At 42.1% G+C, this 26,643-nt stretch overlaps 1 protein-coding gene across 13 annotated transcripts in view; it reads right to left on the bottom strand.

Annotated features, from left to right (window-relative positions):
- LOC125275640 overlaps positions 1 to 26,643 on the bottom strand; it is a 130,035-nt gene that overhangs the window by 11,750 nt on the left and 91,642 nt on the right. For 5 of the 13 annotated variants that reach the window (XM_048202757.1, XM_048202755.1, XM_048202754.1 and 2 more), the window contains exons 8-12: positions 18,194 to 18,520; positions 17,563 to 17,796; positions 16,225 to 16,557; positions 14,725 to 14,955; positions 13,944 to 14,270 (exon numbers count right to left, since the gene is read on the bottom strand). In XM_048202757.1, the coding sequence (XP_048058714.1) occupies positions 13,944 to 14,270; positions 14,725 to 14,955; positions 16,225 to 16,557; positions 17,563 to 17,796; positions 18,194 to 18,520 (1,452 nt within the window). Of the gene's footprint in view, positions 1 to 6,329; positions 6,844 to 7,307; positions 7,542 to 13,921; positions 14,271 to 14,724; positions 14,956 to 16,224; positions 16,558 to 17,562; positions 17,797 to 18,193; positions 18,521 to 26,643 lie in introns of those variants that run through there. The other 8 variants (XM_048202764.1, XM_048202762.1, XM_048202761.1 and 5 more) reach the window with 5 other exon arrangements.

Below are 26,643 nucleotides of genomic sequence, written 5' to 3' on the forward strand. Positions count from 1 at the left end.
GAAAACACCTGATTCTGTTGAAGATAACTGTCAAAGGTTTTGTAATGGGAAAAGCAGTTACAAGTGTGCATGAGGTGATTTCTCTAAGGTCCTCTTTGGACAAACAGGGGACAACCTAAGGCAGGGGGTCACCGCCCTGGGCACCTACCCTGTATGGAGGTGTTTTATGTGTATGAGATGTGTATGAGAGTGGAGCGGATGTCTGTGAGGCCAGCACTCATCAGCATCATAAACGGGGGATGCGCTGTGAGAAGTTACAGCAGTCTGCCCTAAAAATGCTCCTCCATATCACTCACCAGAATCTGCATTACTTGGATGGCTTGTTTTTCATTGTGACAAGTGTCCACAACTTGATGCAACTATGCCAGGGGATAATACCCTGAGGAAAAAAATATTATTTATAAAGAGCTAATGGGAATGGCCTTTCAAGAGTCAGCTGACCATGGGTGATTGCAGAAATTGCTTGTAGGCCCGATCTGTTTGATCTGACCCAATCTGTTGACGGTTCATGTTCTAAACCAATAGTGCTGATTCTGATGAATTAATGCAGTGCAGCTGCTGAGCAAAGTGGCCTTGCCAAAGATGACACTTGTGTTGCTCATATGTCACTATCATGGTCTCTCACACACAAGTGATGCCAAGACAGCCCAAGCAATTAATGCTTTATTACATAGCAGCCGTACACAAGTTGGTGTGTAAAAAAACTAACATCCATTAGCCTGTAAGTCATTCAGCCTTACCATTTCCTGAGGCTCCATTTCAGCACTTGAAAATAGATTTTGTGCATATGCCACCTGTTCAAAATTGTAAATATTTGCTAGTGATTGTTGACAGATTTCAGAAAGTGGCCAGATGTGTGCTTTCCCATGTGCGAGGAAGAATGCAAAAACAGTGGTTAAGATTTTCATTCAAAGAAATCATACCCAGATTTGACAGAGAGAATCGAAAGCAATAATGGAACACCTTTTGCATCGAAGGTAACACAATTAAGGGCTAAAATTGTAGCTATTGATTCACATTTTTATCCTGAATTCCAGAAATGTTGGGACGTTTTTTAAAATTGAATAAAATGAAAACTAAAAGGCTTTCAAATCACATAAGCCAATATTTTATTCACAATAGAATATAGATAACATAACAAATGTTTAAAAGGATAAATTTTACACTTTTACACTCATTTCAAATTTGATGCCTGCTACAGGTCTCAAAAAAGTTGGTACGGGGCCAACAAATGGCTGAAAAAGCAAGAAATTTTTAAAAGATTTAGCTGGGAGAACATTTAGCAACTAATTAAGTTAATTGATATCAGGTCTGTAACATGATTAGCTATAAAAGAGATGTCTTAGAGAGGCAGAGTCTGTCAGAAGAAAAGATGGGCAGAGCTGTGAAAGAGTGTGTAAAAAAATGTGGAATACTTTAAAAACAATGTTCCTCAATGTCAAATTGCGAAGGCTTTGCAAATCTCATCATCTACAGTGCATAACATCATCAAAAGATTCAGAGAAACTGGAGAAATCTCTGTGCATAAGGGACAAGGCCGAAGACCTTTATTGGATGCCTGTGGTCTTTGGGCCCTCAGACGACACTGCATCACTCATCGACATGATTGTGTCAATGACATTACTAAATGGGCCCAGGAATACTTCCAGAAACCACTGTCGGTAAACACAATCCGCCGTGCCATCTGCAGATGCCAACTAAAGCTCTATCATGCAAAAAGGAAGCAATATGTGAACATGGTCCAGAAGCACTGTCGTGCCTGTGGGCCAAGGCTCATTTAAAATTGTTTCAAAGTGAAAAAGGAATATGGTCAGACAAGTCCAAAATTGACATTCTTTTTTGGAAATACTCATTTACTCGAGCATTTATACTTTTAAGAGTAGATTTAAATATGAGTACTTTTACTTTCACTTGAGTATATTTCTGATGAAAAATCTGTACTTTTACTTCGCTACACTGGGTGACGTTCCTCTCGTTACATTATTTTAATGCAATACTATACATGTTAAGAAATGTGTAGGATATTCCGAGCGTGCTCTCTTTTTTCATGAACGATGCCCCATTCCCAAATGAATCACTCTTTTGAACTGATTCTGTTCAAAGACTTAATCAAACAAGTTGGCAAAACTGTCTAAATTGGTTCGCAAATTAATGATTGAATGATTTGTTCAGTTCCTGGCACCACTGAATCGTCTGAAGCGGTTTCTAACTCGGAGCATTGGATGAAGTGGCAGTCGACCTCCAGTCAATTAAAAGCAAATGTGCAAATGCATCCAACTGTATGCCAGCAATGAAGATCTTTATTAGTTGAACTGTGTATGCTGTCTGTGAATAATTCCACAGGTAGGCCTATCGATTTCATTTGATTTCAATTCATACAGCCAATAGCCTACATTTTACAACCAAACAGATTATTACGGCACGATAACACCACTACAAAGTATTTTGCATTTCTTTACCATTTTTTTTTTTTTAATTTATACATTAAGCTACCTTTGTTCAGAGAGTAATGAACACCCGTCATCCCACGGTAATTTGTGGGCACAGTGGCGGCGCCGCCGACCTGTTCCTCTTGAAAATAAATGCCTTTGCATAACGTTGAACACAGTTAGACAGTTTACACGCACCTGCAGAAATACATTTGATTACATTTTGGAGAACAAACGAAGAAGATCCGTCAATGTGCATTTGATCATTGTTTGTGTTCAGATGTTCAGCGGTTATGAGTGCAAGCACATGTAAAGAACTTTCACTCTTCCTCAAATGTAGCTGTATATGTTATTATTATACAAAGCTAAGGACATGCCATGATATTCAAGTTATAGATGCCAGAAGAAGACAATGCTGAATAAAGTCGTAGTTTTTGTTATTTTTGGACCAAAATGTATTTTTGATGCTTCAAAAACTTCTAACTAACCCACTGATGTCACATGGACTACTTTGATGATGTTTTTATTACCTTTCTGGACATGGACAGTCTACCGTACATACATTTTCAATGGAGGGACAGAAAGCTCTCGGACTAAATCTAAAATATCTTAAACTGTGCTCCGAAGATGAACGGAGGTCTTACGGGTTTGGAACGACATGAGGGTGAGTCATTAATGACATAATTTTCATTTTTGGGTGAACTAACCCTTTAAACTGATATATTCCTGTGCCATGAGCAACAAGGTTCTGGATGCAGCAGTTCATCTGGTACAGTGGAGTCCTGGTTGTAGATGGCTGGAAATTGAAATCCATGGCTTAGTGTAGATGTCAAAACCATAATGACATATTACTTAACAATTAGTTAATAGTCATGTGCCTCAACAAGTAAAGTCATAACATAATGATACATTTGCAAATCATTAGTAAATGATTAATTAAAGCAGACAACTGGAAGTTGTCCCAAATATTTTGAGAGCTGTAGCAGGCATCAAATTTGAAATGAGCTCATTTTGTGCATTTTAAACTTTTGTTATGTTATCTACAGTATGTTCTATTGTGAATAAAATATTGGCTCATGTGATTTTAAAGTCTTTTAGTTCATTCACTCATTTTATTCAAATATAAAAAATGTCCCAACCTTTTTAGAATTTGTGAAAATGGTATTCCATACCCACCTCCGTCGGCAAGAGTCATGGAGAGAACAGAACGATCAAAATCAATTGACCTATGTGTTTAGACACAGGAAAAATGTGGATGACTTTATTTCCAGATGTTTTAGCTGAAATATGAATGACGCCAGCCTCCACTACTAAAATGTCACTTTTTGAAATTCTGATGGGTAGGCCTTTCCCGACTCCTATAGGTCAAAGGCCGCACTGGCATTTCTTCTATAGGTGAAATGGAGGTGATCCTGAAGGATTATGTCACGGTGCTGGTTGAAAAATTTAATTCTATTAATGGTGATGTCTCACTAACTCTTCCTCTCCCCTCAGAAAAAACCAACACACCAGTTTGTGCCCAACTGACAGGTTCAACTCCAACAAGAAGTCTGAAGCCAGTCAAGGTCGGCCAAAATACCTGGGGCTGGCCACGATGATTGCAGTGATGATGATGGGTGTGCTGACTGACCTGCAGCCGCAGTGGGTACACATGTAGAGCGAAGGCCCGCGTGCAACACAACAATAGCTCTGAGGACCAGGAAAACAGAAAAGATCCTCGTATTTAGGTTAAATGATGAAATAAGAGCAATAAGAAGTGCTGTAATTCAGAACAGAATGACCTTAGCCTTTAATGCTGTTTTTTGATTCCAGATTACATTATTTATGACTTGATAAATCACATGAAAACCATAATTGTTGATCCACCAGTTCTCTAATTGGGCAACATATCTCAATTTGTTGTGTTATATTATGTGCACAACATGGACACCCAGACAAAAGAAGAAATAGTCCTTGGACACACTGACACTCTCGCAACCAGAAATTGAAGATACACACATACATTTCTTACTTGTTATTATATTTCTTGAAATGCCATAAATGTTAAGGTTTAAAGGGTTAGTTTACCTAAAATGAAAATAATGTCATTTATTACTCACCCTCATGTTGTTCCACACCCGTAAGACCTTCTGAACACAAATTAAGATATTTTTGTTGAAATCCGACGGCTCCGTGAGGCCTTCATAGGGAGCAATGACATTTCCTCTCTCAAGATCCATAAAGGTACTAAAAACACATCTAAATCAGTTCATGTGAGTACAGTGGTTCAATATTAATATTATAAAGTGACAAGAATATTTTTGGTGTGCCAAAAAAACTAAATAACAACTTATATAGTGATGACTGATTTCAAAACAGTGGAAGCTTCAGAGCGTTATGAATCAGCAGTTCAGAGCGCCAAAGTTACGTGATTTCAGCAGTATGGCAGTTTAACACGCGATCCGAGTCATGATTCGACACGCTGATTCATTACGCTCCGAAGCTTCCTGAAGCAATGTTTTGAAATCGGCCATCACTATATAAGTCTTTTGTTTTGGCCGCACCAAAAATATTCTCATCTCTTTATAATATTAATATTGAACCACTGTACTCACATGAACTGATTTAGATATGTTTTTAGTTCATTAATGTATCTTGAAAGAGGAAATGTCATTGCTGGAGAAAATGATTGTATGCTCAAGACATCCTGGAGATTGTTGTTTGAACTATGACTATAAATATGACCCTTCTTCCTGAATAATTTGGAGAATGCTCTGTGTCTGCTTGGTCATTCTCCTGACATATCCCATGCTGCTGCCACCACACACCACAGGGGTTGAGGTGCCTGTTTCTAAACTGATGATTGAGACTATAAATAATCTACCTGAGATTGAGATTTTAAAGGTGCCCTAGATTCAAAAATTGAATTTACCTCGGCATAGTTAAATAACAAGAGTTCAGTGCATGGAAATGACATACAGTGAGTCTCAAACTCCATTGTTTCCTCCTTCTTATATAAATCTCATTTGTGTAAAAGACCTCCGAAGAACAGGCGAATCTCAACATAACACCGACTGTTACGTAACAGTCGGGATCATTAATATGTACGCCCCCAATATTTGCATATGCCAGCCCATGATCGAGGCATTACACAAGGGCAGCCAGTATTAACATCTGGATCTGTGCACAGCTGAATCATCAGACTAGGTAAGCAAGCAAGGACAACAGCGAAAAATGGCAGATGGAGCAATAATAACTGACATGATTCATGATATCATGATATTTTTAGTGATATTTGTAAATTGTCTTTCTAAATGTTTCGTTAGCATGTTGCTAATGTACTGTTAAATGTGGTTAAAGTTACCATCGTTTCTTACTGTATTCACGGAGACAAGACTGTCGTTATTTTCATTATTAAACACTTGCAGTCTGTATAATTCATAAACACAACTTCATTCTTTACAAATCTCTCCAAAAGTGTAGCATTAGCCATTAGCCACGGAGCACAGCCTCAAATTTATTCAGAATCAAATGAAAACAATATAACAGTATACAATACTCACATAATCCGACGCATACATGCCGCATGCATGACGAACACTTTGTAAAGATCCATTTTGAGGGTTATATTAGCTGTGTAAACTTTGTTTATGCACTGTTTAAGGCAAGCGCGAGCTCCGTGGGCGTGGAGCACGAGATTTAAAGGGCCACAGCATAAATCAGCTCATATTTAATGATGCCCCAAAATAGGCAGTTAAAAAAATGAATTTAAAAAAATCTATGGGGTATTTTGAGCTGAAACTTCACAGACACATTCAGGGGACACCTTAGACTTATATTACATCTTTTAAAAAAACGTTCGATGGCACCTTTAATCTAACAGAAAAGATTTCACTTAATATTTTGAAACAATAATCATTATACAGTAAGCAACATGCTAGTTTTTAATTCTGAAAATAGTCTTAGTACATGGAAAGTGCAGATGCTTTTGATTAAATAATAATAATTAATAATAATCTTCACAGAGATTCAACTGATTATCTGCATGAGATCTTTGGAGATCATGAGATTGTAATGAGTCTGATGAGAGACTTACTGTACCTTCAACATTCACTTGAAGATCTGCAGATGTTTCTCTGCCATCTGAGCGATCGAGTCTTAAAGTGTCATTCTCTGAATCTGCTCTGATCACACGGTTTATTATTAATAAATTATTAATCCCATTAATGCATGTTACTTCATCTTTGCTATTAAAAAGATCACATTCCTTTATCCTGTCATTCTTTACTCTACAAACTGGATCATTTTGGTTGTTGTTTATTTTCTTGTGTATCTTCAGTCTATATTCACTAGCGTCCACCATCTTCAGATTGAGTTTGTGTCCCAGAGCTGCGTAACAGGGATCTGCCTGATTAAACCTTCAGTTAAACCTGACCTGAAGAACAAAACACACACACACACACACACACACACGTTGGCATATGTGGTTTATGGGGACTGTCCATGGGCGTAATGGTTTTATACTGTAAAAACTATATTTTATCTCCTAAACTGTTCAAGTAAATCTGTTTGTATGTCCTCAGCTAAAAAGCTAATTCTATATAAATCGACTGTTTATGTGGTTTATTCTAAAACACTTTATGCATGTTAACATGATGTTCTGAAAATGCAGAATTCGTCTTTGTCCTGCACTTTCTGGTCAGTTCAGTTAAACTGTGAGATTTCTCTCTTTTTCTTAATCTTTATGACATAATAGAGAGTCATTTGAAGAATCCCCCATGTTATATTTTTTTTTAAAAAAGAGAAAAGAAATAAATACATTTACAAAACATCAAAAACAACACAAAGACAATCAATGTTGTGTTGTTGATATCTGTAGTTGAACAGAAATAATCTCACCAGGACAGTGTTTTACTCTAATGCTCTTCTGTTCATGACTGATGTGGTTCTTCACACTGCAGGTGATGTTTCCATCAGTTTCCTCATTCAGCTCAATGGTGGGGTTTCCATCCATCAGTGATTCTCCATCCAGAGTCCAGCTGTAGATGAGCTGATCCCCATCAGAGGAGCAGGACACTGACTTCATCCTATTGGAGGAGCAGCTGATTGACACATTCACTGAGCCAACAGGAGCTGGAGGGAGGGACACATGACAGTCACATGATAAACACAGACACATTCAAACAAACATGGCTTGTTTTTTAAGTCTAAATAAATAGAAAACAACCTGCGGTTGCTTTTGATGAAATTCAATAATTAGCTGCATGAAAAAAAAAAAAAAAAAAAATCACAGAGATTCAACTGATTAATTGCATGAGAGTGAGATCTTTGGAGATCATGTGATCATAATTCAGGGATCTCCAAAAGCGACACTTAATAGCCTCAAAGAGCTTAGAACCCAAGAGGTGACACTTTAATACTTTTTTGCTAACAGCCACTAGATGGCGCTCCGGTAGCGCGGCCGCCATTATGGGGTGAAAATACTAACTGGTGCATTGAATCCTTCGCATCTTACGCACCCAAAATCTGTGAATTTCACTGCCAAATCAGAAGCGCAATAGAACAGTTTTTTAAATTAAGTCACCAGTAAATTGTATGGCTCCTACAGTAAATGTTGTATTGTCTTATATATGTTTTGTTTTACCAGTTGTGGAATCCAACCATTCATCCATCTGAGGTAACGTAGTTAGCCTACTTTATTGAGTATTTCCATTTTATGCAACTTTACACATTTATTAATAGTAAATTAATAATTAATACATTTAAGATCATCATGTTTGCAGCGAACAATATATTTCAGACCTAGTGGAGTTATAGTAATAATATCTAAGTCTGAAATGAAATATTTCAGTTATATACGTTTTAATGGATCACGCAATAAATCTTATAATACATGATGCATTGCTGTGTCCGTTATCACATAATTCACACTTTTGGACACTTTTGCTTTAACAGACATTAGACAACACTGCTAAATCAAGCTGTTACCATATTATTGTTCAACATTCCCAATTTTTCTGATGCATGTCCTTAATTTAATTTCATATGTTGGTAATAATTCAGTGTTTATAAGCCTTTTAAAGAATTTTAACCCAAACTGACTGGGTTTCTAGAGAGCAAAGGTTTTGTGAAAAAAGTGTAAGACTTAAACACAAAGTCTGTCAAATAAACTGTAAAAAGGATATGATGATCACTAGTATTTTATTCTGTGTTGTCATCATTCAGGTTGGATTTCAGCTTTAATGTACGTTTTTTTTTTTTTTTTTTTTTATCAAAGCAGCTGATATTGCCAAAGAAACTAGTGGACTGTGACTTGCTTTCACCAAAAAATGGCGGAAACGCAGGGCTGCTGCTGGGCGTCGGTGTTTCAATGGAACGTTCTATTGAGTGTCGCTTCTTCTTTGATAGCCTAGAACGTTCCATTGCAACACCGGCGCCCAGCAGCAGCCCTGCGTTTCCGCCATTTTTTGGTGAAAGCAAGTCGTCGGTCCACTAGTTTCCACTTTTCTCTCTAGAAACCCAGTCAGTTTGGGTTAAAATTATTTAAAAAGCTTATAAACACTGAATTATTACCAACATGTGAAATTAAATTAAGGACATACATCAGAAAAATTGGGAATGTTGGACAATAAATATTCATATAACAGCTTGATTTAGCAGTGTTGTCTAATGTCCGTTAAAGCAAAAGCGTCCAAAAGTGTGTAGGAGCCATTTTAATGCAATTCATGTTTTGTCCATTGGGTGTCGCTCTAATGTGGCTGTATATAGATGCTGCGTTCCAGGCAGGTTTTTGAGCCCATAAGTAACGACTTCTAATCACGACTCATGACTTTGTAGTGTTCCAGGAAAATCACGCCAAACTGCGTAAAAGTGTAAACAAACCAACATGGCGGACCGTACGGGGCTTATGCTCATTAACAATTATTTCTATCGCCAAAGGTGCTTACTCTTTGCTTATTTGAGGGAAACAGAGGAGGAAAACGGCGCATAAGGCAATAGAAGCTGTTATACCTTTTACTTTATCATGCACTTAAACACTGCATCCGTAGGGGCTGCCATTGTTGTTTTGCGGGCTATGTGACGTCAGAACCCGTAACTGGGAGTACATCGATCTAGTACGAGTTCACGGGTGGGAAGTCACGGCTTTGACTGCTGTTCCAGTGCACTTTCACGGGTAGAAGGTTGGAAAAACACGGGTTATGGGTTGCCTGGACTAGATCGATGTACTAGATCGGTGTACTCCCAGTTACGGGTTCTGACGTCACATAGCCCGCGAAACAACAATGGCAGCCCCTACGGATGCAGTGTTTAAGTGCATGATAAAGTAAAAGGTATAACAGCTTCTCTTGCCTTATGCGCCGTTTTCCTCCTCTGTTTCCCTCAAATAAGCAAAGAGTAAGTGTCATGATCACCAGTGAGAGTGCCCTTTCAGCCACTAGAGGGCACTCCATCCCGGACTCTCATTTCCACCTGTTACATGGACTACATATCCCAATACACACTTCCCGGACTAATCATCTCACGTCATTGCACTCACCTGTTTTGTATTATGTCATTAGTGTCTGTCTATTTATACTGAGTTGTTTCTGTCTTTGGTGTGGTTCGTTGTTTGATGTCATGTGTCTCCTGATTCCCCGGTTGTCTGGTTTGGTTTTTCTTTATGTTATTTTGTTCCTGTTTGTTTGGACTGTCTTATGGTTTTTGACCCTTGCCGGTTCTGTGGATTACGATTCTGGATTTCCCCAATAAATGTCTCTGCTGCAAATGGATCTTCATCTTGTTTTCATGTGAACCGTGACAGAACGAACCACCACTAAAGATCCAACAGCATGAGGATTCTTCGGCCAGCCACTTGCGGGGAGCGTGTGGCATTGCTTGGGGCGGTGATGGCTCTGCGCCAGGAGGGAGAGGAGGTGCGGTGCTTCTCCCAGAGGTTTTGGACGGTGGCAGTGGCACTAAAATATAGTAATGAGGCACTCAAGGACATTTTTAATGCAGGTCTGGATGACCCGTTGCCCCAATGGGAGATGAAGGGGCTTCAAATCTTGGACTTCTGGGGTTTCGTTAGTTATCTCTCTCATAGAGCCCAGTGGGCAACATATGCTCAGCCAGAATGCACTCCAGCCCGTGAATCCGTTCCTGAGGCTTCAAAGAGGTGGACGCTGGATCTCCGCTTCCCACACGGAGGAAAGGGAAGAGGAGGAGGAAGGTTCCAGCCAGTGGGCCCGCTCCAGCCAGTGAGCCCGCTCCAGCCAGTGAGCCCGCTCCAGCCAGTGAGTCCGCTCCAGCCAGTGAGTCCACTCCAGAGCCCGCTCCAGCCAGTGAGTCCACTCCAGAGCCCGCTCCAGCCAGTGCGTCCACTCCAGAGCCCGCTCCAGCCAGTGAGTCTACTCCAGAGCCCGCTCCAGCCAGTGAGTCTACTCCAGAGCCCGCTCCAGCCAGTGAGTCTACTCCAGAGCCCGCTCCAGCCAGTGAGTCCGCTCCAGCCAGTGAGTCCGCTCCAGCCAGTGAGTCCGCTCCAGTCAGTGAGTCCACTCCAGAGGCCGTTCCAGTCAGTGAGTCCACTCCAGAGGCCGTTCCAGTCAGTGAGTCCACTTCAGAGCCCGCTCCAGTCAGTGAGTCCACTTCAGAGCCCGCTCCAGTCAGTGAGTCCACTTCAGAGTCCACTTCAGAGCCTGCTCCAGTCAGTGAGTCCACTTCAGAGTCCACTTCAGAGCCCGCTCCAGTCAGTGAGTCCACTTCAGAGCCCGTTCCAGTCAGTGAGTCCACTTCAGAGCCCGTTCCAGTCAGTGAGTCCACTTCAGAGCCCGTTCCAGCCAGTGAGTCCACTTCAGAGCCCGCTCCAGTCAGTGAGTCCACTTCAGAGCCCGTTCCAGTCAGTGAGTCCACTTCAGAGCCCGTTCCAGCCAGTGAGTCCACTTCAGAGCCCGCTCCAGTCAGTGAGTCCACTTCAGAGGCCGCTCTAGTCAGTGAGTCCACTTCAGAGTCCACTTCAGAGCCCGCTCCAGTCGGTGAGTCCACGTCAGAGCCCGCTCCAGTCGGTGAGTCCACGTCAGAGCCCGCTCCAGTCGGTGAGTCCACGTCAGAGCCCGCTCCAGTCGGTGAGTCCACTCCAGAGCCCGCTCCAGCCAGTGAGTCTACTCCAGAGCCCGCTCCAGCCAGTGAGTCTACTCCAGAGCCCGCTCCAGCCAGTGAGTCCGCTCCAGCCAGTGAGTCCGCTCCAGCCAGTGAGTCCGCTCCAGTCAGTGAGTCCACTCCAGAGGCCGTTCCAGTCAGTGAGTCCACTCCAGAGGCCGTTCCAGTCAGTGAGTCCACTTCAGAGCCCGCTCCAGTCAGTGAGTCCACTTCAGAGCCCGCTCCAGTCAGTGAGTCCACTTCAGAGTCCACTTCAGAGCCTGCTCCAGTCAGTGAGTCCACTTCAGAGTCCACTTCAGAGCCCGCTCCAGTCAGTGAGTCCACTTCAGAGCCCGTTCCAGTCAGTGAGTCCACTTCAGAGCCCGTTCCAGCCAGTGAGTCCACTTCAGAGCCCGCTCCAGTCAGTGAGTCCACTTCAGAGCCCGCTCCAGTCAGTGAGTCCACTTCAGAGCCCGTTCCAGTCAGTGAGTCCACTTCAGAGCCCGTTCCAGCCAGTGAGTCCACTTCAGAGCCCGCTCCAGTCAGTGAGTCCACTTCAGAGGCCGCTCTAGTCAGTGAGTCCACTTCAGAGTCCACTTCAGAGCCCGCTCCAGTCGGTGAGTCCACGTCAGAGCCCGCTCCAGTCGGTGAGTCCACGTCAGAGCCCGCTCCAGTCGGTGAGTCCACGTCAGAGCCCGCTCCAGTCGGTGAGTCCACTTCAGAGCCCGCTCCAGTCAGTGAGTCCACTTCAGAGCCCGCTCTAGTCAGTGAGTCCACTTCAGAGTCCACTCCGGCCAGTGAGTCCACTCCAGAGCCCGCTCCAGCCAGTGAGTCCACTCCAGAGCCCAATCCAGCCAGTGAGCCCGCTCCAGAGCCCGCTCCAGCCAGTGAGTCCAGTTTGGGTGAGCCACCGCCTCACCCTCGTAAGCGGAGGAGAAGGAGGAAGAGGGCTTCCTCCGATCTGCAAGACCCTCCAACCATAGAGACTGCTCTGGCTTCAACGAAGCGCCTTGCCCTGCCGGCGCCAACGAAGCGCCTTGCCCTGCCGGCGCCAACGAAGCGCCTTGCCCTGCCGGCGCCAACGAAGCGCCTTGCCCTGCCGGCGCCAACGAAGCGCCTTGCCCTGCCGGCGCCGCCCAGGCCGCCAGCCCTGCCGCCACCGCCGCCCAAGCCGCCAGCCCTGCCGCCACCGCCGCCCAGGCCGCCAGCCCTGCCGCCACCGCCGCCCAAGCCTTCTGCCCTGCTACCTCTGCCCAGGCCGCCTGAACCATTGAAATCTGCCTGGTCAGTTTCTCCAGCACCACCCTGGCAATCAGCCAGGACTCCAGACCTGCCAGTGCCCGCCTGGTCAAATCCTCCAGCGCCACCCTGGCAATCAGCCAGGACTCCAGACCTGCCAGTGCCCGCCTGGTCAAATCCTCCAGCGCCACCCTGGCAATCAGCCAGGACCCCAAACCTGCCAGTGCCCGCCTGGTCAATTCCTCCAGCGCCGCCCTGGCAAACAGCCAGGACTCCAGACCTGCCGGTACCAGCCTGGTCAGTTCCTCCAGCACCGCCCTGGCTTTCAGTGGGGCACCCTGGATCTGGCCCACCGTCCCTCCCCCTGATCCTCCTGTCCACCTCCCTCCTGAGTTTTTTGTGTTTTGTCTGATGGAGCGTCTGGTAGCCGCTCCTTTGAGGGGGGGTAATGTCATGATCACCAGTGAGAGTGCCCTTTCAGCCACTAGAGGGCACTCCATCCCGGACTCTCATTTCCACCTATTACATGGACTACATATCCCAATACACACTTCCCGGACTAATCATCTCACGTCATTGCACTCACCTGTTTTGTATTATGTCATTAGTGTCTGTCTATTTATACTGAGTTGTTTCTGTCTTTGGTGTGGTTCGTTGTTTGATGTCATGTGTCTCCTGATTCCCCGGTTGTCTGGTTTGGTTTTTCTTTATGTTATTTTGTTCCTGTTTGTTTGGACTGTCTTATGGTTTTTGACCCTTGCCGGTTCTGTGGATTACGATTCTGGATTTCCCCAATAAATGTCTCTGCTGCAAATGGATCTTCATCTTGTTTTCATGTGAACCGTGACAGTAAGCACCTTTGGCGATAGAAATAATTATTAATGAGCATAAGCCCCGTACGGTCTGCCATGTTGGATTGTTTACACTTTTACACAGTTTGGCGTGACTTTCCTGGAACGCTACAAAGTCGTGAGTCGTGATTTGAAGTCGTGACTTACGGGCTCAAAAACCTGCCTGGAACGCAGCATAATTAGGTCATAATTAGGTCTCAACACACCTGTCTGGAAACTTCCAGACAGGTGTGTTGAGACAAGTTGAAGTTAAACTCTGCAGGACAGTGGCCCTCCAGGACTGAGTTTGGAGACCCCTGTTGTAATGAGTCTGATGAGAGAGTTACTGTACCTTCAACATTCACTTGAAGATCTGCAAATGTTTCTGTGCCGTCTGAGTCCTCGAGTATTAAAGTGTAATTCCCTGAATCTGCTCTGATCACACGGTTTATTATCAGAGTCCCTTTAATGACTGTCACTTCAGCTCTGTTATTAAAAAGATCACATTCCCTTATCTTGTCATTCTTTACTCTACAAACTGGATCATTTTGGTTGTTGTTTATTCTCTTTTGTATCTTCAGTCTATATTCACTAGCGTCCACCATCTTCAGATTGAGTTTGTGTCCCAGAGCTGCGTAACAGGGATCTTTCTGATTAAACCTGCAGTTAAACTCCAGACCTGAAGAACAAAACACACACACACACACACACACACACGTTGGCATATGTGGTTTACGGGGACTGTCCATGGGCATAATGGTTTTATACTGTAAAAACTATAGTTTTAGTTATAGTTAAATCTGTTTGTATGTCCTCAGCTAAAAAGCTAATTCTATATAAATCGACTGTTTATGTAGTTTATTCTAAAACACTTTATGCATGTTAACATGATGTTCTGAAAATGCAGAATTCGTCATTGTCCTGCACTTTCTGGTCAGTTCAGTTAAACTGTGACATTTCTCTCTTTTTCTTAATCTTTATGACATAATAGAGAGTCATTTGAAGAATCCCCCATGTTATATTTTTTTTTTAAAAGAGAAAAGAAATAAATACATTTACAAAACATCAAAAACAACACAAAGACAATCAATGTTGTGTTGTCGATATCTGTAGTTGAACAGAAATAATCTCACCAGGACAGTGTTTTACTCTAATGCTCTTCTGTCCGTCACTGACGTGGTTCTTCACACTGCAGATGATGTTTCCAACAGTCTCATTCAGCTCAATGATGGAGTTTCCATCCATCAGTGATTCTCCATTCAGAGTCCAGCTGTAGATGAGCTGATCCCCGTCAGAGGAGCAGGACACTGACTTCATCCCATTGGAGGAGCAGCTGATTGACACATTCACTGAGCCAACAGGAGCTGGAGGGAGGGACACATGACAGTCACATGACAAACAGACGCATACAAACAAACATGGCTTGTTTTTTTAAGTAGAGTCTAAATAAATAGAAAACAAACTGCAGTTGCTTTTGATGGAATTCAATAATGAGGTGCATGAAAAAAACCTTCATAGAGATTCAACTGATTCATTTGCATGAGAGTGAGATCTTTGGAGATCATGAGATTGTAATTCAGGGATCTCCAAACTCAGTCCTGGGCTGCGTTCCATTTCTTTTGTAATGCCCTTCCCTCGCAGTCTCGTTGACTCAGATGTACGTCATTGCTTACGTTGCATGAGTGCCAAATATTGGCAGAACCATTGCAATGGGCTGAATTGGAATGTCCTAAGCCCTTGATCACTTGGAATCTGCTATGGAGTTGATTTATTATTTAATTTTTTCCCCTTACAAAATTGTTTAATGCAGCATTCTATATGTATATCTGTGTATTGTAAATATTTAAAAAATGATTATTATATCATAGAGTTGTTTGTGGTGGGGTAAATTAAACCTGATATGCGGTGATGTCATAATCGTGTTGCATTGTGGGTTATGGAGCTGCCTGAAGTGTACATATGAAGTAGACTTGCTCCCTCTGTCAAAATCGAGGGAGTGAGGGTCTGTCCGTATAAACTTTCCTTGTCCACTTCACGGAGTGGAACATACTTCAAAATGGCAGCAGGGATTCCTCGAGGGAAAGTGCTTAGGGAAGTTTGCGAGTGTGTGTCTAAAACAGGAGTGGAACGCAGCCCTGGAGGGCCACTGTCCTGCAGAGTTAAGGTGCGTTCACGCTGCCTCGTAATTCCTGTAGTTACGAGATTCTAGCTTGTAAAAAGCGTTTACGTCCTCGTAGAGCTCGTAATTACAGCTTGTAAGCTGGGAGTTTTCTGAAAGGTCCTAGATGTACCACTTAGCCGCTGTACCACCTGACCGCTGTACATTCATAGGTGTTGATAGTGATGCCATGGAAACGCATAATTCCCAGTCCAAGAACATGAACAGCTCAGAATATAACATCACGTGTTGTCATCTCAAGATTCCGGTAAATACGAGGTGGCGTGAACGCAGCATTAAGCTCCAACCCCAGTTAAACGCCTGAACCAGCTAATCAAGGTCTAATTAGGCATACTAGACACTTCCAGGCAGGTGTGTTGAGACAAATTGAAGCCAAACTCTGCAGGACAGCGGCCCTCCAGGACTGAGTTTGGAGACCCCTGTTGTAATGAGTCTGATGAGAGAGTTACTGTACCTTCAACATTCACTTGAAGATCTGCAGATGTTTCTGTGCCGTCTGAGCTCTCGAGTCTTAAAGTGTAATTCCCTGAATCTGCTCTGATCACACGGTTTATTATCAGAGTCCCATTAATGACTGTCACTTCAGCTCTGTTATTAAAAAGATCACATTGATTCTCCTTTATCTTGCCATTCTTTACTCTACAAAGCGGATCATCTGGGTTGTTGTTTATTCTCTTTTGTATCTTCAGGTGATAAATACTAGTGTCCACCATCTTCAGATTGAGTTTGTGTCCCAGAGCTGCGTAACAGGGATCTTTCTGATCAAACCTGCAGTTAAACTCCAGACCTGAAGAACAAAACACACACACACACACACACACACACAGGTTTGTTTTGCTATCAAAGTGAGGACATTCCATAGGCGTAATGGTTTTTATACTGTACAATCTGTACATTACATTTTTAATAAAACATTGTTTAGTATGTTTTTAAAGCTATTTTAAAAATGAGGATTCATGAAATGTCCTCATATTTCATGTTTATGTCGTAATACCAGTGTAATAACCATGTCATTATACAAATTTGTGTCCACATAAATCACAAAAACGCATGTACACACACACACACACAAACAAACAAGTTGGCATATGTGGTTTATGGGGACTCATTTAAGGGGAAATGATCACCTCATTTCACCTAGTTCACCTCCCGAGTACTTGTTTGTTTTTTTGCCACGTGACATGATGGCTGTATTGGATACAGAAATTAGTTAATAATTCCCAACCTTCCTTACAAACAAGCTCCTAGTTAGGTTTTTTTTTTTTTTTTTTTTTTTACACTTACAGTTAAGTGATGCATTCCTGGTCACAAATTTCTTAGAATTTTTACATTTGTGAATTTCTGTCATGATGGTTCTGTTCCATAACTCATGATGAACAAAAAAGACCCGAAGGCTCTGGAAGTGATCTAATCTATTCTGTTTCCGGTACAGACTGCATAGTTTCAGCATATGGGACTGTGACATAAGAACGAACGACTCGGATCGGGAGGTGAGGTGACTGCATAACCTGAAGACCCAGCTAAGAAATGGATTAGTCATTTTTGTTTTTCATAAGTTAGCTTTGGCTGCATTATAGTTTTGTCTTATTCTAAATGTGATCAACATTTGCACAATTTGATATGTTGGGGAATTTGGTAATTAACATTTAACATTTCAATTATATTCTGCTGAAGTGAACGAAATGAACACAATGACTTGCTGCACGAGACTCAAAAATCTGAGTCAGTAAAATGATCCAAACTTCCCATCACTAGGTTGTTGATATCTGTAGTTGAACAGAAATAATCTCACCAGGACAGTGTTTTACTCTAATGATCTTCTGTCCGTGACTGACGTGGTTCTTCACACTGCAGATGATGTTTCCATCAGTTTCCTCATTCAGCTCAATGATGGGGTTTCCATCCATCAGTGATTCTCCATTCAGAGTCCAGCTGTAGATGAGCTGATCCCCGTCAGAGGAGCAGGACACTGACTTCATCCCACTGGAGGAGCAGCTGATTGACACATTCACTGAGCCAATAGGAGCTGGAGGGAGGGACACATGACAGTACAGTCACACAACTCTTTATATCACCAGAGTCATTTTCAAGACATTTTTTAAACATATTTATTGCTGAGATGATAGCTGGACATTACTGCAGCATAGGTTAGTCATGTGACAACAATGCAGCAAATTACTGTTTGGAATGATTTCACATATTACTTTTAAAGAGTAGGCAATATACAGTAGCAATAACCTGCTAATTTTAAATTCTAAAATAAACTTTACACATGGAAAGTACAGATGATTTTGTCTAAATACCACCAACAACAACTATAATAATTAATAAACTTCATAGAGATTACATTGATTAATTTGCATGAGAGTGAGATCTTTGGAGATCATGAGATTGTAATGAGTCTGATGAGAGAGTTACTGTACCTTCAACATTCACTTGAAGATCTGTGTATGTTTCTGTGCCGTCTGAGCTCTCGAGTCTTAAAGTGTAATTCCCTGAATCTGCTCTGATCACACGGTTTATTATCAGAGTCCCATTAATGAATGTTACTTCAGCTCTGTTATTAAAAAGATCGCATTCCCTTATCTTGTCATTCTTTACTCTACAAACTGGATCATCTTGGTTGTTGTTTATTCTCTTTTGTATCATCAGTCTATATTCACTAGTGTCCACCATCTTCAGATTGAGTTTGTGTCCCAGAGCTGCGTAACAGGGATCTGCCTGATTAAACCTGCAGTTAAACTCCAGACCTGAAGAACAAATCACACACACACACACACACACACACACACACACACACACACACACACACATACACACAGGTTTGTTTTTGTGAATTGTTGGGACATTCCATAGGTTTTTATACTGTACAGACCATATTTTCTATTGCCCTACACTACCCCTACCCATCACAGAAAACTGTGCACGTTTTTACTTTCTCAAAAAAACTCATTCTGTATGATTTATAAGCCTTTTCACGAGTTTGTGTGCCCATATAATCTTAGCGTAAGTGGTAAACAGATTTGGCTTGCTGTCTGCTATAGAGGGGCACGGAGAGCATGTTCTACTCGTGCTCCAATTGCCCCTCTACAACAGGCAAAATTGTACAAAAAGGAGGAGAAGGGGAGGAGGAGGGATGCCGAAAGAACTAACAACAGGAAGAGGTAAGATGCTGGTTTTATATCTTGGTATTAATTGAAAGATTAAATGGTCATACTCCTCCCGAAATTACGTTCATTAACTTCACTTCATGAGTTTGTGTGCCCATATAATCTTACCGTAAGTGGTAAACAAATTTGGCTTGCTGTCTGCTATAGAGGGGCACGGAGAGGATATTCTATTCAAGCTCCAATTGCCCCCCTACAACAGGCGAAACTGTACAAAAAGGAGGAGAAGGGGAGGAGGAGGGATGCCAAAAGAACTAACAACAGGAAGAGGTAAGATGCTGGTTTTATATATTGGTATTAATTGAAAGATTAAATGGTCGTACTCTGATTGCCCCCCCAAAAACATAAATGCAGAATTTAGACAGCAAGCAAGAATTATTGGATTTGAACAGATCATGATTATTGAAGGAATCGGCATGTGAAATGATTTAAATTATCCAGAAGACCCCCCAAAATTGGAGAAAAGAAGGAATGGAAGACGGCACTGCAGCTGTAGTATTGAGGTAGGTAGGTCACTGTTGCAGCAGTTTTAAGTTAGGTGAGGCACTGCGGCGGCAGCATGGGATCGAGTGGAGTACTGCAGCGGCAGTATCAAATTAGGCGGAGCACTGCAGCAGCAGCATCAAATAAAGCGAAGCACTGCAGCAGCAGTATCAAGTTAAGTGGAGCACTGCAGCGGCAGTATCAAATTAAGCAAAGCACTGCAGCAGCAGTATCAAGTTAAGTGAAGCACTGCAGCGGCAGTATCAAATAAAGTGAAGCACTGCAGCAGCAGTATCAAGTTAAGTGAAGCACTGCAGCAGTATCAAATTAGGCTGAGCACTGCAGCAGCAGTATCAAATAAAGCGAAGCACTGCAGCAGCAGTATCAAGTTAAGTGAAGCACTGCAGCAGTATCAAATTAGGCGGAGCACTGCAGCGGCAGTATCAAATAAAGCGAAGCACTGCAGCAGCAGTATCAAGTTAAGTGAAGCACTGCAGCAGTATCAAATTAGGCTGAGCACTGCAGCAGCAGTATCAAATAAAGTGAAGCACTGCAGCAGCAGCATCAAATAAAGTGAAGCACTGCAGCAGCAGTATCAAGTTAAGTGGAGCACTGCAGTGGCAGTATCAAATTAAGCAAAACACTGCAGCAGCAGTATCAAGTTAAGTGAAGCACTGCAGCGGCAGTATCAAATAAAGTGAAGCACTGCAGCAGCAGTATCAAGTTAAGTGAAGCACTGCAGCGGCAGTATCAAATAAAGTGAAGCACTGCAGCAGCAGTATCAAGTTAAGTGAAGCACTGCAGCAGTATCAAATTAGGCTGAGCACTGCAGCAGCAGCAGTATCAAATAAAGCGAAGCACTGCAGCAGCAGTATCAAGTTAAGTGAAGCACTGCAGCAGTATCAAATTAGGCGGAGCACTGCAGCGGCAGTATCAAATAAAGCGAAGCACTGCAGCAGCAGTATCAAGTTAAGTGAAGCACTGCAGCAGTATCAAATTAGGCTGAGCACTGCAGCAGCAGTATCAAGTTAAGTGGAGCACTGCAGTGGCAGTATCAAATTAAGCAAAACACTGCAGCAGCAGTATCAAGTTAAGTGAAGCACTGCAGCGGCAGTATCAAATAAAGTGAAGCACTGCAGCAGCAGTATCAAGTTAAGTGAAGCACTGCAGCAGTATCAAATTAGGCTGAGCACTGCAGCAGCAGTATCAAATAAAGTGAAGCACTGCAGCAGCAGTATCAAATAAAGTGAAGCACTGCAGCAGCAGTATCAAATTAGGTGGAGCACTGCAGTGGCAGTATCAAATTAGGCAGAGCACTGCAGCGGCAGTATCAAATAAAGCGAAGCACTGCAGCAGCAGTATCAAGTTAAGTGAAGCACTTCAGCAGCAGTATCAAGTTAAGTGAAGCACTGCAGCGGCAGTATCAAATAAAGTGAAGCACTGCAGCGGCAGTATCAAGATTAGGTGGAGCACTGCAGCGGCAGTATCAAATGAAGTGAAGCACTGCAGCAGCAGGATCAAGTTAAGTGAAGCACTGCAGCGGCAGTATCAAGTTAAGTGAAGCACTGCAGCGGCAGTATCAAATAAAGCGAAGCACTGCAGCATCAGTATCAAATAAAGCGAAACACTGCAGCAGCAGTATCAAATAAAGCGAAGCACTGCAGCAGCAGTATCAAGTTAAGTGAAGCACTGCAGCGGCAGTATCAAGTTAAGTGAAGCACTGCAGCAGCAGTATCAAGTTAAGCGAAGCACTGCAGCGGCAGTATCAAGTTAAGTGAAGCACTGCAGCGGCAATATCAAGTTAAGTGAAGCACTGCAGCAGCAGTATCAAATTAGGCAGAGCACTGCAATGGCAGTATCAAATAAAGCGAAGCACTGCAGCGGAGGTATCAAGTTAAGTGAAGTACTGCAGCGGCAGTATCAAGTTAAGTGAAGCACTGCAGCGGCAGTATCAAGTAAAGCGAAGCACTGCAGCAGCAATATCAATTTAAGTGAAGCACTGCAGTGGCAGTATCAAATTAGGTGGAGCACTGCAATAACAGTATCAAATAAAGCGAAGCACTGCAGCAGCAGTGTCAAATTAGACGGAGCACTGCAGCAGCAGTATCAAGTTAAGCAAGGTTTGGCAGGCATAGGTTGGATTGAGTTTCATGGGACAGCTATCTTAAAGAGAAGCGAGAGTTAGATGGGCTTGTTTGATGAGGCTGAGGTCGAAACGAACGTAAGACTGAAAGGCGTCTGAGTACCACCGACCCAGTAGTTTGATTTAATGATCTGGCAGACCTTTTGGGCTGTGGTGGTGGCTGCTTCAATGTGGAAGGAGTGAGATGAATACAAGTGAGCTTGGATACCAGAGTTAAGCTTTTTATGGAACCAATGCCTAGTGACTGGAAGGTTGTTCTCATCAATGAAAAGCGGGTCAAGCGGAGAGGAGATCTGAACCTTCCTGTGTGCAAGGAAGAAGGAAAGAGACTGATATGGCTGGATGGGTGTTGGAAGATTGAAGATATGGATTAAATGGCCATTTTTTAACTGAAATGTAGCAAATTGTTTTGCTACATTTGAGGAGGAAACGGAAAACTTGGAGATCGAAGAAGGTTGGGTGGATGGCTGGGTGAATTTACAAACCCGATTCCAAAAAAGTTGGGACACTGTACAAATTGTGAATAAAAACAGAATGCAATGACGTGGAAGTTTCAAATTTCAATATTTTATTCAGAATACAACATAGATGACATATCAAATGTTAAAACTGAGAAAATGTATAATTTTAAGGGAAAAATAAGTTGATTTTAAATTTCATGGCATCAACACATCTCAAAAAAGTTGGGACAAGGCCATGTTTACCACTGTGTGGCATCCCCTCTTATTTTATAACAGTCTGCAAACGTCTGGGGACTGAGGAGACAAGTTGCTCAAGTTTAGGAATAGGAATGTTGTCCCATTCTTGTCTAATACAGGCTTCTAGTTGCTCAACTGTCTTAGGTCTTCTTTGTCGCATCTTCCTCTTTATGATGCGCCAAATGTTTTCTATAGTTGAAAGATCTGGACTGCAGGCTGACCATTTCAGTACCCGGATCCTTCTTCTATGCAGCCATGATGTTGTAATTGATACAGTATGTGGTCTGGCATTCAGAAGGCACACCGAGGCTGTTTATTCAGTATAGGCTAAAGAAGAGCTGGCTTTACCTCATCTCATTATAAGTAACCTCTAAGGTGTTCTAAACCGCATTGTCTATCCCTGGAATTAAAAGTGCTCAGTATCTGGCAGGAAACCAGCAATAACTTTATACACACAGTACTGTGAAAAAGGTTTGGGTACTTGTTAAACAAAAGCTCTATTTTAACGTAGTTGTCAGGTTGTTGTTCCAAACATCTTGGAGAACTTCTAAATATTTCAAATTTACATTTCCTACTTACACACTAACCATAAGACACAAAATAATCATCATTTACAAACCCTCACACCGTCACTAGAGATGACTGACTTTCTTCAGTTCAACACAAATGATGATTTTAGAAAAAAAAAATATATATAAATTATAATTATATTATAATTATTATAATTATAATCCATATAATGTCAGTAGTTGACGTTTCAAAAACCACACAAAGTGAACAATGGTAAACCATATAACCCTAGTTCAAATATAAACCAATGTCTTCTAAAGCAAAACTAATATTTTAAACTTAAAACCATCACTTCTGTCCAACTATCATACATGAATTCCCTTGAGGTAAACATCAGCACACTGTGAAGCTTGATAAGCTTTTTGTGAAACCTGTGTGATGCAGAAGCACAGAAGACCATCACTATCACGCTTCACGACACACTGACGTTTACATCAAGTAAACATACACTATATTGGCAAAAGTATTGGGACGCCCCTCCAAATAATTGAATGTTCCATCACTTCCATGGCCACTTGTGTATAAAATCAGGCACCTAGGCATACAGACTGCTTCTACAAACATTTGTGAAAGAATGAGTCGCTCTCAGGAGCTCAGTGAATGGTACCATGATAGGTTGTCACCTGTGCAACAAGTCCATTCGTGAAATTTCCTCACTACTAAATATTCCACGGTCAACTGTTAGTGGTATCACAACAAAGTGGAAGCAATTGGGAACAACAGCAACTCAGCCACGGAGTGGTAGGCCACGTAAAATCACAGAGCGGGGTCAGCGCATGCTGAGGCACACAGTGCGCAGAAGTCGCCAACTTTCTGCAGAGTCAATAGCTACAGACCTCCAATCTTCGTGTGGTCTTCAGATTAGCTCAAGAACAGTGCGTAGAGAGCTTCATGGAATGGGTTTCCGTGGCCGAGCAGCTGCATCCAAGCCTTACATCGCCTAGATGCAGTGGTGTAAAGCACGCCACCACTGGACTCAGTGGAGACGTGTTCTCTGGAGTGACGAATCACGCTTCTCTGTCTGGCAATCCGATGGACGAGTCTGGGTTTGGCGGTTGCCAGGAGAACGCTACTTGCCTGACTGCATCATGCCAAGTGTAAAGTTTGGTGGAGGGGGATTATGGAGTGGGGTTGTTTTTCAGGGGTTGGGCTTGGCCCCTTACTTCCAGTGAAAGGAACTCTTAATGCTTCAGCATACCAAGACATTCTGGACAATTTCATGCTCCCAACTTTGTGGGAACAGTTTGGGGATGGCCCCTTCCTGTTCCAACATAACTGCGCACCAGTGCAGAAAGCAAGGTCCATAAAGACATGGATGAGCGAGTTTGGTGTAGAGGAACTTGACTGGGCTGCACAGAGTCCTGACCTCAACCCGACAGAACACCTTTGAGATGAATTAGAGCGGAGACTGTGAGCCAGGCCTTCTCGCCAACATCAGTGCCTGACCTCACAAAAGCGCTTCTAAGAATGGTCAAAAATTCCCATAAACACACTCCTAAACCTTGTGGAAAGCCTTCCCAGAAGAGTTGAGGCTGTTATAACTGCAAAGGGTTGGCCAACTCCATATTACACCCTACGGATTAAGAATGGGATGTCATTAAAGTTCATGTGCACGTAAAGGCAGGCGTCCCAAAACTTTTGGCAATATAGTGTACATATGACACTAGACCAAATCGATAGTTTATAGTTATATAGTTATATATATATTTCTCACACAAACTTACTGTTTTGCTTTAGAAGACATTGATTCATCAGCTAGGGTAATATGGATTACTGCTGCATCTGTTTTATGTGGTTATTGAAGCACCAACTCATACAGTTTATGTAGACTCAAAAAGAGGGATTATTTATCTAAAAACTTTGTTCATCTGAAGAAAGAAAGTCATTTGCATCCGGGCCAGCTTGAGGGTGAGCAAATTAGTTTTTGGTTTCACAGACAGGGCATAGATTAACCAGGATTTAGCAACATTTCAGATCCCTGTTCCAGCATATGCTGGTTAGGTATGTTTTGAAGAATGCAAGCTGGTTTGAGCTGGATTATGCTGGTTCTTAGCTGGTTTGAGCTGGTTTATGATGGTTCTTAGCTGGTTTATGCTGGTTCTTAGCTGGTTTGAGCTGGTTTATGCTGGTTCTTAGTTGGTTTGAGCTGGTTTATGTTAGTCCTTAGTTGGTTTGAGCTGGTTTATGATAGTCCTTAGCTGATCATGAGCTGGATTATTCTGGTCCTTAGCTGGTTTGAACCGGATTATGCTGGTCCTTAGCTGATCATGAGCTGGTTTATGATGGACCTTAGCTGGTCAAGTGCTGGTCCTAGCTGCTCAAGGACCATCGTAGGACCATTACTTGACCATCTTAAACCAGCTCATGACCAGCTAAGGACCAGCATAAACCAGCTCAAACCAGCTTCCATGCTTCAAAACTTACCTAAACAGCACATGATGTTTTTTTCAACAGGTTTGGTCTTTTTAAACATTAACATTACAGTGTTACAGCGTTACATATTCATAGACTGTCGAAGAACGTAACTTACCTCAATTCAAGTCAAGTCACCTTTATTTATATAGTGCAAAAAAAGTCCATTGAAATTGCCCACAGTGGCACAAGAGCTCATGCTCTCTGCATGCGCCTGCCTGCTATCCTCTACTGCGCATGTACAAATTAACCATTTTCGACCTTTTTGCTGAACAAAAATAACTGAGTTCAGTGAACTATAGTTGCAATGATTTAAGTAATAGGTACATAAATGAAAGTAGTAATAACTCAAAATGAGTAATGTCAACAGAGCAGAAACAATTAAGTAAAATTAACTTTTAACTAAGTTAACAGTACATCTTTTTTTACTGTACAAATTGTATATTCTGTACCCTAACCCTAAACCTACCCATCACAGAAAATGTTCTGTAATTTAAATATCTACAGTGGCAGGGTGTCACTGCTGATATAAATATTCCACAGAAGAATAAGTTTAACAGAAGAAATGCATCAGACACTTAATTTGACTCTTGATCTGATCTCACTGAAAAATCTGACCTCAGTGGATATGAAGTGATGCTCATCTGCATCAAACAACTCTTTTTTGTGTTTCATCCTGAATTTCTGAACATAACCATATTATTGGATAGATTTAACTTGTTTTAGTGTGTAATACAAAATAAATGTTAAAGTAAAACAGTTTGTATGCCCTCAGTCAAAAAGCAAATTCCTTCTAAAGTTTGATCATGCTGTCACTGTCTACATGTTTTTGTTTTTCTAAAATGCTTTATTAATGTAAACATGCAACGTTCTGGCAATGCAGAATTTGTCCTGCACTTTCTGTTCAATCAGACAGTTCTATCTTTTCTAATAATGTCTTAATCTTTTTGACTTCAGATTTAATGAAAAGACACAATTTGATGAATCCCAAAACAAATAAATAAATAAACTTTTTAGCACAATGGACACTAATAAAGAAACACATTTTGTTAATACTCCACAAACACACATTATAAATAAGATCAGAAACACTTAGTCTAGATCACTGCAGACTGTTAACACTCTTAATGTAATATTATTTATATCTTAGAGATTCATGTGATTGAACATCATGATCAGTTTGAGCTGAAAGTTGACTCACATGCAGCAGTTTGCAGCAGCAGCAGCATCAGTCCAAAGATGAGCATCATTTCTCTAAAGTCCAGTTTCCAGAAGAGCCCAATCCCAGCAGAAGAGTGTAGATGTATGTCTGTTCTTCAGTCTGTCTGTGTTCTGGCTCTCATTAAGCTCCTCAGAGACTCACTCTGGACTGAACTGACTGAACTGACCTCGGTTTTTTT

Source organism: Megalobrama amblycephala, linkage group LG9 (assembly GCF_018812025.1).
Source record: "Megalobrama amblycephala isolate DHTTF-2021 linkage group LG9, ASM1881202v1, whole genome shotgun sequence".
In the NCBI taxonomy this organism is placed as follows: domain Eukaryota; kingdom Metazoa; phylum Chordata; class Actinopteri; order Cypriniformes; family Xenocyprididae; genus Megalobrama; species Megalobrama amblycephala.